The sequence below is a fragment of the Solanum pennellii genome, chromosome 7 (genome assembly GCF_001406875.1).
Source record: "Solanum pennellii chromosome 7, SPENNV200".
Taxonomy (NCBI): domain Eukaryota; kingdom Viridiplantae; phylum Streptophyta; class Magnoliopsida; order Solanales; family Solanaceae; genus Solanum; species Solanum pennellii.
In genome coordinates, this window is record NC_028643.1 from 11,595,841 (window position 1) to 11,608,530 (window position 12,690).

At 39.2% G+C, this 12,690-nt stretch overlaps 1 protein-coding gene across 1 annotated transcript; it reads left to right on the plus strand.

The window, feature by feature from the left end:
- The first annotated feature begins 6,384 nt into the window (after positions 1 to 6,384).
- On the plus strand, positions 6,385 to 7,310 carry LOC107024841. The gene is made up of 2 exons (XM_015225786.1): positions 6,385 to 6,615; positions 6,705 to 7,310. Exons 1-2 carry the CDS (start codon positions 6,385 to 6,387, stop codon positions 7,308 to 7,310), a joined length of 837 nt encoding a protein of 278 aa, XP_015081272.1.
- Positions 7,311 to 12,690: the final 5,380 nt, after the last annotated feature.

A 12,690-nucleotide genomic window follows, 5' to 3' on the forward strand; every position in this document is an offset into this window, starting at 1 on the left:
TAAGCTTAATGAGTCATTCTCTTAGAGTCAATGTCTCTCTCAACCACGTCTACGTAGGTTTGTATTCGTAATTGTGAAGCGCGCCAAACTTATGAATAGGAATCTATGTGATGCCTAGGAATCGCTCTCTTTCTTGGAAATCTTATATCGTGCCATTATAGTATACTTATGGAGTGCTTTTGCATCTAATCCTATTTTTGATCTTATAGGAAGAATTAACACAAGAAGGAATGTGACACGAACACTTGAAGAGTAAATTGCCAATGCGGGAGCTCCTCTCCATGGTGATCAAGTTCCTCCACTTGAAGAAGATGCTAACATGGAGCATGCACCGGCCAATCCTCCTCCTTTGAAGATGATAATATAAGAACCAATCTTCTTCAAATGGCCCAAGCTATCACTATTCAAGCACAAGCGGCCACTGCTCAAGCCCAAGCTATTACGGCCCAAGCAAACCTGGAGGTTGTGCCCCGTCCTCATCAACAAGTCACTAATATGGTTTACCATCTAAGGGACTTCAGTCGGATGAACCCTCCTAGTTCATACGGATCCAAGGTTGAGGAACACCCCCAAGAATTCATCGATGAAGTCTATAAGATACTTTTGGCTAGGGGTTTTTCCACTAGTGAAAAGGTCGAGTTGAGAGGTGGTCCTTTGACATGGGAGATCTTCAAGAAGGCTTTTCTTGATCGTTTCTTCCCTAGGGAGTTGAGGGAGGCAAAAGTGGTGGTGTTCATCAACCTTCAACAAGGAGGTATGACTGTTCATGAGTACTCTTTGAAATTCACTAAATTATCAAAATATGCTTCTTCTTTTGTTTCCAATCCTAGAGATGAAATGAGCCACTTTGTGACGGGAGTGTTGGATGATTTGCAAGAGAAGTGTCATTCGGCTATGTTGCATGACAATATGAATATTTCACGTCTTATCGTACATGCCAAACATGTGAAAGAGGCAAGGTCAAGGAGGAAGAGTATAGATGCTAAGAAGGCAAGATCTAGTGGTGATAGGGTGTCTAATCCTAAGTTCACGAAGGGAAAAGGTACTAATTCACCAATCGAGAAGCCAACTTGAGGAAAATGTGGCAAGAAGCACTTTGGCGATTGCCTTAAGGGGACGGACAATTGTTTTGGGTGTGATAAAAGTGGGCACAAAGGTAGGGATTGCCCAAATGTGAGGGGTCAAGACAGGGGTAGTGGTCAAGCTCAAGCAAGTGGTTCAAATGAAGCTCCAAAGAAGAACCACTTCTATGTTCTTAGCTCTAGGGGTGAGCAACAGACTTCTCTAGACGTGTTGACCGGTATGTTGAAAGTTTTCTCTATTGATGTATATGCCTTACTCTATCCGGGTTCGACCATGTCATTGTTACACCTCTTATAGCCAAAAAGTTTGATATTTTACCCGATATTTTGCATGAACCTTTTATAGTGTCTACACCGGTGGGTGAGTCTATTGTTGAAAATAGGGTTTATAAAAATTGCCCTATATTGTTGCCCACTAGAGTTTCTTATGTGGAACTAGTAGAACTTGATATGTTTGATTTTGATGTTATATTAGGTATGATTTGTTTCATTCTTGCTTTGCTTCTATTGATTGTAGGACTAGGGTAGTGAAGATTAACTTTCCAAATGAGCCTGATGTTGAATGGAAGGGGGAAAACTCTATTCCTAGAGGTCATATCATTACTTGTCTAAAGGTATGCAAAATGATCACTAAAGGTTGTCGATATCATATTGTTAGAGTCCAAGATTTAGACTCCGAAATTCCTCCCATTTAGTCGGTACCCTTAGTGAGTATGTTTCTGGAGGTCTTTCCTAATGACCTTCCCGGCATTCCTCCCGAACGCGAAATTTATTTTGGCATTGATTTGCAACCGGATAGAAATCCCATTTTCATTCCTCCTTATCGGATGGATCTTGCCGAATTGAAGGAGTTGAAGGCCTAACTTAAGGATTTACTAGATAAAGGTTTTATAAGGCCTAGTATTTTTTTGTGGGGTGCTCCTTTTTTGTTTGTAAAGAAAAAAGATGAATCCTTGAGAATGTGTATTGATTACCGTTAACTCAACAAGGTCACCATCAAAAATAAGTATCCTCTCCCTCGAATTGATGACTTGTTTGATCAACTCCAAGAGGCGTTCTACTTTTCTGTAACAACCCTAAAAATTGCTATGCTAAGTAATGCTTAATGTGTCTAGAATGCCTACGATTACATTGGGTTCACACGGACTGATGCACGTAGAACCAGACTTCTAAACCCTTGCAACAACTAATCCAACAACCTTGGTTAGTTAGTTGATCTAGGAAAAGTTGACTCCAGCCATGTAGGGCACCCAAATATGAAGATCTACCCGGTTAAGTCTTAACTGAACTTAAAAAGGGGTAATCTTAAGTTTGGAGGGTCTAGTGGTAAAATTGTCTTTTTCTATGCTAAGGGTAACATCGTAATTACTCTAAATATTGAATTAATTATTTAATTAATATGGTGGAGGGGCATTTTTGGGAGAAAGGGCCGTAATTAGCCTTTGAGCAAAATCTTGCTCCACCTGGGTTCGGACCTAGGGGGAAGCAATGATTTAATTTGATTATTTAATTTGTTGAATTTATTTAATTAATTAATATTTAAATTCTAATTTATGAAAAAGGAAAATCAGATTTTTATTATTAATTTGTAATTATAAACTATGATCTAATCTAATTTGACTAATTCTTTCCTAAGAGTCCTAGTTCTAATGGAACACAACTCACATCTCCCTCTTTCACGTTTATGTCCCCCTCTTCAAACACTGCCTCATGATTTCACTCTCTTTCTGGTTACAAAACAGAAAACGAAACAAAAATGAAAAGTTCTTCACACTTGAAGAAACTAACAAAAAATAATAAACAACAAGATAATTTGAAAACGTTAAGCTAAAAGGTAATTTCTCGTCAAGTAAAGTGGGACCTTGGTTAATTGGTGGATTTTTCAGCACTTTCAAGGTGTTGAAATCTAAAACCAGGTATGGGTTTTTTCCTCTTGGTCCTTTTTCCAAGAGACCCTTAAGTCTCTGATGAATCTACTCCGAAAACTAGGGTCGTTCCCATTACATGTTCCCTGTCACTAGCTCCCAATGATCTTAGGTATATCTTCTGGTATATTAGGCGTGTAATGTAATGTTTGTGATGAATATATTCATGAAAGACGTGTTCCAAAAAAGTGAATTACGTTAACTTGATTGTGCATGTGTGTGCCGTGAGCTAGCCATGGTTTGAAGCTTGTATTTTTACATGTTAAAATGTTGTATTTTATGTATATGAATATGTTAAAAACTTGATGTTCATATGAGTTTAAAGTTGCTGAATTGAATTTTAATTAATTATTTATAGTAACCTTGAAAATGCACCTAAAGATTTCCCTAAAAATTACTCGAAATGTCTTGATATTTAACGTGAAAGAGGGTGAGAAAATGGACTGCAAAAAGGTGATTAAATTCTCGAAAATAACCACGAAAGTTCACCTAAAGATTCACTAGATGTTACACAAAAATTTATCCTAAATCTAATATCTAACGGTTGAGAAAATGTAATGCAAAGAGGGTAAACAAATTTCCAGCATTCTAGAAATTTGTTCTTGGATAGTTTACTGTAAAAAAAATCACGTTCTAAAATATTTTTTTAAATGCTTGACGTCGGTTGGGATTGAAACCAAGAAATCACCATATATATGTCATAAAAAATTAAATAATAAAATGTGGTAAGGGGGATTCGAAATTGGGTAAAGCTCAAGTGAAAGTTAGGAAGGAAATAAAAAAAATGAAGTGAGGCATATGGGGTTCGAACCCACAACCTCTTGGATGGATGAAGGAGAGAGGAGAAGAATGAAATAATGAAATAATAAAAATAAGGTATGTGGGATTGGAACCCACAACCTCCTAGCAGAATGAGAAGTTAAGGAGAAAATCTAAATTAAAATAATGTGAGGTTGTGCGGATTCGAACCCACATCCTCTTGAATAGATGAGAGAGTAAGGAAAAAGAAAAATAAGGAAATGTGTTTGTGGGGGTTTGATCTCGGGTCCCCTAATGCCTAAACGTTTACGGTTAAGTGAGGTAAAGAAAAAGGAAGGAAAAACAATGTTAGTGAAGGGATACAAAATCGGGTCCCCAAGCCGAGGTGAAGATTAGGAAAAAGGGAAAATAAATAAAAACGTAAGTGTTATCCAAGAAATATGAAATCGGGTTCCCTTGCCCAATTCCGTATTAATGTTCAAAAGAATGCTGCCTACATAGATCGAAATCGACATCTTGGCATACATACAAGATTCATAAGTCTTGTATCACATAATCTTAGGAAGATATAAATTAGTTAAACGAACTATGAATGAAGCCTCATGGCTTCTATGTATAGACTCACAAGTCTAGCATACATTTAAAAGTAAGTGAACATAAGATGTATGTGACGAAATGATCTAACCCTAAAAGTGTTAAGTAAGAGCGTGAAACACACTATAGGGCCAAGTGCATTGGCATATGATGAAATGGACATTAATGTAAAAAGGGGTGAGTAATTATGAATAGCAAATGTGCTAAATCTAATGAATGTGGTGAAAACATGATAAGAGGCTAATGTGAAAGATGAGAGCAATCTCAAATAAGGCTAAGTAAATCTTACCAAAACGTACTCACCTATGAGAGTGTAAAGTTAATGAAGAGACTAGTCTCTATGAACACTCTAATGAAAGTATTGAAGTTAATGCATACTTAATTCTAATGATGAGGTGACAAATAATGTATTGAGCTATGATGTCCTCATGCTAGAAGTCATCTTCCATGTTGTATCAGTTGAATGTAATGGAACTTTGTTGTAAGCAAAGCCTATCTATGAGTGGTGATGCCTTCCTTCGGGAAGGGCAGAGGTTCACGTAAATCACATGAGATGAGACTGTTCGACATGCTGGGTATGGGTCTCCTTATGTCTCCTAGTCTTTGAACCTATACTGGTAATATAGGGATCTAGCAGGGTTCAACTCCCTATATATGTTAGCATGTTCGGGTCACTTTTGCCGGTGATTCCACCTCTTTTCAGTGTGGCGAAGACATTGGATTTCATGATGCTCACATGATCTATGCCAGTTAAGGTAAAATTTCCCGAAGAGAGAATGAGGCCAGCCTCTAAGAATACACATAACGAAATGAACGATACCAAAGGTGTTAGGATAGGATAATCAAGAGGTGAGCTAGACTTAAGTAATGACAATAGGTTTTTCTTGGTCATTGCACAGCGAACCCGGTGAGAGTCTTAAACTACATCCTAGGTATGACTAGTGGTTGCACTAGTATATGAAATAATGAAAATGAAGTGCGTATGAATGAATGAAGCAGACTCTGTGTTTGCTAAAGAAGGCTCCCTAGTTGAGGTCCCATATGTTGAGCCCTTATTTTGGGAAGTCCTAATGTCAAGCCCATGATTCCAAGGTCTCATGGCATATGAAAGAATGATATAAACTATGTGAAATGATATGAGCAATATGTTATGTGTTGTTTGCAAAATGATAAGTATGATGAGGCATGTTACTCTCATAGCATGACTTTCCTAATCCGATTTTGGCAAGTCCAGTGACTTGAATTTCCATAATTCATATCGTTAGGAGAGAGATCTTCTTAATCATGCATGTTCTTGGTGTGTTGTTTCATATACCCATACTTCTTACAAGTGTGTACTAATCCCATACAACTCTATACTTTTAGGTGCAGGCACAGGCGGACGCTAGAGCTTACAATACAACACTGCTGCTATTTGGACGTGAAGCATTCATATGGACTTGGTAGGCCTCATGCTTTCGAGGACGCTTGACCATTATATTCTATCTTAGATATAGGTTTGAGTTAGTAGAGTATGTTCCACTAGCGTTTCTTTCTCATTGTATTTCAGACATTGTATTGGTGCCTTATTGGCAAGTATACACTTAATGCTGTATTGAACTATTTCTTTCATTTGCTGATCTTAATATAAGATGGTTGATTGTGAACGTTTATGAGTTTAAGTAGAATGTCTTATATGAATGTTAAGTAACAAAAAGTTCAAATTTTCCGCTAAAATTAACTTAGATGAAGTAATGATGATGCATGTAGGCTTGTCTGTGACCTCTTAGAGGTCAACGACTCTAGACTCCGGTCGTGACAAAGTTGGTATCAGAGCCCTAGGTTAATTCCGAGGATAATAAGTTCACATCAACCACATTGAGTAGTTTCTAAGTCATGGTACTGAAGTGCACCACTATCCTTAATTAGAGATTGAATGATACGTAGGACAAATTCCCTTCTTCTAATTATCGTGCCTCTTTCTAATGTCTGATTTCTTGGTGATATGAGCGTGTCTAACATCCATTCTTATTTCTTTTCTGAAAATGAACACTAGAAGGAATGCTGGTCAAGGGAGGGGAGGAGCAACTGCTGGGGGTAACCAAGTTCCACCCCAGGTTCCAGATGAAGGAGTGGCTATACCAGTTAACCCAGATGGGTTGACTGATGCAGAGGTGCGAACCGCTCTCGCTCAGATCGCTCAAGCCATCACTATGCAGGCCCAGGCAGTGACAGCCCAGGCCAACATCGAAGATGTTCAGTGGGAGAACCCACCCGTACATAGCATGACAGACAGACTATGGGATTTTACGAGGATCAATCAACCGATTTTTTTACAAAGTCCATGAATTCAGAGGATCCCCAGGAGTTTATGGATGAGGTACATAAGATCTTGGTTTCCAAGGGGGCCACAGATACTGAGAAGCCTAAGCTGGCTTCCTATAGGGTCAAGGATGTTGCACAGTCTTGGAGCAAGATGTGGCAAGATAGCCGACCTTTGGGCGGAGTTCTGGTGATGCGGGAGCTATTTAAGACAGCCTTCCTGGAGAGATTTTTCCTCAGGGAGATGAGGGAGGCCAAGGTTGAGGAGTTTATCAACCTTAAACAGGGATCGATGACAATCAGAGAGTATTCCCTGAAGTTTGTGAAAATAACCAGGTATGCCACTTCTGTTGTATCTAAGAGAAGGAATGAGATAAGTAGGTTCCTTACAGGAATCATGGGAGATCTGGAGGAAGAGTGTCCATCTACGAAGCTCCACGATAACAAGGACCTCTCCAGGTTGATAGTACATGTTAAGCTGGTAGAGGACAGCCGGAAGAGGAGGGGTGTCTGTGATATTAGGAGGCCTAAACCTTTTGATCAGGCAGGTCCTATTAATGGTGGAACAAGAACAACTTTGGCATCCGTGAGCAGCCCAAATTCAAAAAGGCGCATCAGAGTTCGAGGAACTCTAACTTTCAGAGTGTGAAACACCTAGAGGAGGCAGACCCGAGCCCAAGAAGGGAAATGGAGGTGATGTGTAGCGTCCTAGAAAGTACATTACCAAGTGTGGCTGTGATCACAGTATAGAGTGAAGACAGGGCACTAATGCCTGCTTCAGTTGCGGAAAGAACGGGCATATGGTCAAGGTTTGCCCACAGAACAGGCGTCAGGCTGGAGTTAATGCTCAGCCTAGGCCTAATCCAGAAGGTGCAGCAACATCCGAGCCTCCTAAGAGGAATGGGTTCTACGCCCTGAACGGTAGGGAGGAGTAGGAGATGTCCAGTGATGTGGTCATAGGTATGCTGCAAGTATTCTCAACTTCTCTTTACGCCTTACTTGATCCAGGGTCTACGCTTTCCTTTGTAACTCCTTTGCTTGCTGTCACTTTTGAGATATTTCCTGAAGTTTTGCATGATTCTATAGTGGTTAGTACACCTTTAGGAGATAATGTAAGAACTGATCGAGTATACAAGGATTGCCCAATAGTTGTATGTGGTAAAACTATGTGTGCGGACTTGGTTGAGTTACCAATGAACAATTTTGATGTCATTCTTGGCATGGACTGTCTTCATCGTTGTTATGCTTGTATGGATTTCTGTAGTAGGGTTATGAGATTTTATTTCCCTAATGAAGTAGAGCTGGTCTGGGAGGGGTACAATTCGAGTCGTCCTAATCCCTTGATTTCCAACCTTAAGGACAACAAAATGATCTCTAAAGGACTATTGTGTCATCTTGTGAATCTTAATGATTTAGATCATGACATTCCTTCCATAGACTTAGTGTCTGTAGTGAATGAGTTCCCACATGTGTTTCCTTATTATTTGACTGGAGTTCCTACCCCTCGAGAGACATACTTTAGTATCGACTTAGAACCCGATACTAAATAAATTTCGATTCCTCCCTACAGAATGTCTCCAGCTGAACTCAAAGAGTTGAAGCTGCAGTTAAAAGATCTCACTGATAAGGGTTTCATTCAACCGAGCATATCCCCTTGGGGCGCTCTAGTGTTGTTTGTGAAAAAGAAAGATGGAACCCTTTGAATGTATATAGATTTTGGGCAGCTCAACAAAGTCATTATCAATAATAAGTATCCACTTCTCAGAATAGATGACTTGTTCGACCAACTGCAAGGTTCTAGTTTTTTCTCAAAGATTGATCTTCGTTCAGGGTACCATCATCTTAGGGTTAGGGATCAAGATATTCCAAAGACAGCCTTTCTTACCCTTTATGGTCATTATAAGTTTCTGGTTATGTCATTTGGTCTCACTAATGAACCTGCTGCATTTATGGATCTCATGAACAGAGTCTTCCTTGAATACCTTGACTCTTTCGTCATAGTATTCATTGATGAAATTATCATCTACTCTATGACCAAGGAAGAGCATGAACAACATTTGAGACTAACCTTGCAGGCACGTAGACAACATAAAGTGTGTGCCAAATTCAGCAAGTGTAAATTCTGGATTAGATCAGTGACCTTCCTGGGTCATATTGTGTTCGACAAAGGTGTGGAGGTAGACCCCAGGAAGACTGAGGATGTTAAGAACTGGCTGAAACCTCTTACTCCTACAGATATTCGTAGCTTCTTGGGATTGGATGGTTATTATCGCAGATTTGTGGAGGGTTTTTCTTCCATTGCTTCATCACTCACAACTTTGATGAAGAAGAAAGTCAAGTTTGAATGGGCAGAGACTTGTGAGAACAGTTTCCAGGAGCTCAAGGACAGACTCACTTCAGCCCCGATGCTTACTTTGCCTAAGTGTGGTTATAATTACACTGTTTATTATGATGCATCATGGGTTGGTTTGGGTTGTGTTCTAATGTAGGGTGGTAAGGTTATAGCTTATGCGTCTAAACAACTCAAGGTTCATGAAAAGAATTATCCTACTCTTGATCTAGAGTTGGAAGCTATTGTGTTTTCCCTGAAACAGTGGAGGCACTACTTGTATGGAGTGCATGTGGATGTGTTCACAGACCACAAAAGTCTCTAGTACATGTTCACACAGAGGGAGTTGAATCTACGTCAACTGAGGTAGTTGGAGCTGTTGATGGACTATGACATGAACATCCACTCTTATCCAGGTAAGGCTAATATTGTAGCTGATGCTTTGAGCAGTATGAGCTTGGGAAGTACAGCCCACGTTGAGGATGAGAATACGGAGTTGGTGAAAGATGTACACAGACTGGCAAGACTGGGTGTGCGGTTGGTTTATTTTACTAGTGGGGGTGTTTCAGTTCTCCCTAGTTCTAAATAATCCCTTGTAGTTTAAGTCAAGAAGGGTCAGCATCTTGATCCGGTGTTGATGGAGTTGAAGGACTTAGTATTGGTAAAGATGAATGAGTCTTTTGTTTTGGGGGGTGATGACATACTTTGGTACCGGATAGGTTGTGTGTACCAGATGTGCATGATTTGCAGACCAAAATTGTTGCAGAGGCCTATGGTTCCAAATATTCGATACATCCAGGTTCCACCAAGATGTTTAATGACCTTAAGCAGATCTATTGGTGGGATGGAATGAAGAAGGACATTGTTGAATATGTTGCAACGTGTCCTAATTGTGAACATGTTAAGGTAGAACGTCTTAACCCTAGCAGTCTTACTCATATGATCGAGGTTTCGACATGGAAGTCGGAGGCCATAATATGGACTTCGTGGTTAGTCTTCTAAAGACTAGGAGACAACATGACTCCATATGGGTTATTGTGTACAGGATGACTAAGTCTTCCCACTTTATCCCTGTGAAATCTACTTACAAAGCCAAGGATTATGCCAGACTCTACATTAAGGAGATTGTGAGATGGCATGGGATTCCTTCATCTATCATTTCATATAGAGGATCTCAATTAAGTACACATTTATGGAGATCCTTCCAGAAGAACTTAGGCACGCAGGTAAAGTTTAGTACTGCCTTTCCTCCTCAGAATGATGGGCAGGCAAAGTGCACCATTCAAACATTGGAGGACATGTTCAGAGCGTGTGTGATTGAATTCAGAGGTTGTTGGGACGACCATCTGCCTTTGATAGACTTCTCATATAATGACAGTTATCACTCCAGCATTGGGATAGAGCCATTTGAGGCACTATATGGTATAACGTGTAGGTCTCCAGTTGGGTGGTTTGAGGTTGAAGAGTCATCCATTTTGGGTCCAAAGATAATTTATGAGGCCTTAGAGAAGGTCAGGGTGATTAAGGACAAGTTGGCTACTTCTTATAGTCGCACAAACTCCTATGTAAAATATAGAAAATGACCCTTAGTGTTTGATGTTAGTGACCATGTCTATTTGAAGATATCACCTATGAAGGGGGTGATGAGGTTTGGCCGGAAGAAAAGTTGAGTCCAACATATGTTGGGCCATATGAGATCCTACAGCGTGTGGGTGAGGTTTCCTATGAGTTGACGTTGCGTGTGGAGCTAGCTTCTGTTCATCTAGTTTTTCAAGTGTCTATGTTAAAGAAGTGCCTTGGTGATCTAGCATCGATTCTGCCTGTTGAAGGTTTGGGAGTTGTTTAAGACTTTTCCTATGAGTAGGTTCCTATTGATATTTTAGACCGACAGGTAAAGCGGATGAGAAAGAAGGACGTTTGCCACAGTGAAGGTATTGTGGAGGAACCATCTTGTTGAGGGTGCTACATGGGAGGCCGATATGAGGTCCCACTAACCCTCATCTCTTCAGCTCTTGAGGTTAGGTTTTCTACTCTTAAGTCTAAGTGCCTTAATTCCTCCATTCTTGGTTGTTATTGTCTTACTCTATATAATACCTATGTTATGATATGACTCGCGTTGTGACAGATTATGAGAAGTGTCATGCGAGGACGAATGTTCATAAGGGGGGGGGGATAATGTAACAAATCTAAAATTGTCTATGCTAAGTAATGCTTAATGTGTATAGAATGGCTACGATTAGACTGGGTTCACACGGATTGATGCGTGTAGAACCAGACCTCTGAACCCTTGCAACAACATTCCAACCAACTTGGTTAGTTAGTTGATCTAGGAAAAGTTGACTCCAGCCATGTAGGGCACCCGAATATGAAGATCTGCCCGGTTAAGTCTTAACTGGACTTAAAAATAGGTAATCTTAAGTTTGAAGGGTCTTGGGGTAAAATGGTCTTTTTCTAGGCTAAGGGTAGCATCGTAATTACTGTAAATATTTAATTAATTATTTAATTGATATGGTGGAGGGGCATTTTGGGGAGAAAGGGCCGAAGTTGTCCTTTGAGCAAAATCTTGCTCCACCAGGATTCGAACCTAGGGGGAAGCAATGATTTAATTTGATAATTTAATTTTGTGAATTAATTTCATTAATTAATATTTAAATTCTAATTTAAGAAAAAGGAAAATCAGATTTTTATTATTAATTGTTAATTATCAACTATTATTTAATCTAATTTGACTAAGTCTTGCCTAAGAGTCCTAGTTCTAAGGGAACACTACCTCACATCTCTCTCTTTCACGTTTATCTCCCTCTATTCAAACACTCTCTCACTATTTCATTCTCTTTCTGGTTACAAAACAGAAAACAAAACAAAACCCAAAAGTTCTTCACACTTGAAGAACTTACAAAAAAATACAAATGACAAGATAATTTGAAAACGTTAAGCAAAAATGTAATTTCTCGTCGGGTAAGGTGGGAGGTTAGTTTATTGGTGGATTTGGCATAACTTTGAAGGTGTTCAAAGCTAAAACCTTGTATGGGTTTCTTCCTCTTGATCCTTTTCCCAAGAGACCCTTAAGTCTCAGATGAATCTACTCCGAAATCTAGGGTTGTTCCCCATTACATGTTCCCTGTAACTAGCTCCCAATGATGTTAGGTTGGTATGTCAGCTGGTATATTAGGCGTGTAATGTGATGTTTGTGATGAATATATTTATGAAATATGTGTTCCGAAAAATTGAATTACGTTAATTTGATTGTTCATGTTTGTGACGTGAGCTAGCCATGGTTTGAAGCCTTGATTTTTACATGTTAAAATGTTGTATTTTACGTATATTAATATTTTAAAAACTTGATGTTCATATGAGTTCAAAGTTTCTGAATTGAATGATAATTATTGATTCAAAGTAACCTTGTAAATGCACCTAAAGATTTCCCTAAAACTTACTCGAAATGTCTTGATGTTTAACGTGAAAGAGGGTGAGAAAATGGACTGCAAAAAGGTCACTAAGTTCTCGAAAATAATCATGAAAACTCACCTAAAGATGCACCAGAAATTACAAGAAAATTTATCCTAAATCTAACATCTAAAGGTTGAGAAAAGGGAATGCAAAGAGGGTGAACAAATTTCCAGCATTCTGGAAATTTGTTCTTGGGCAGCTTACTGTAAAATAAATCACGTTCTAAATTATTATTTTTAAATGCTTGAGG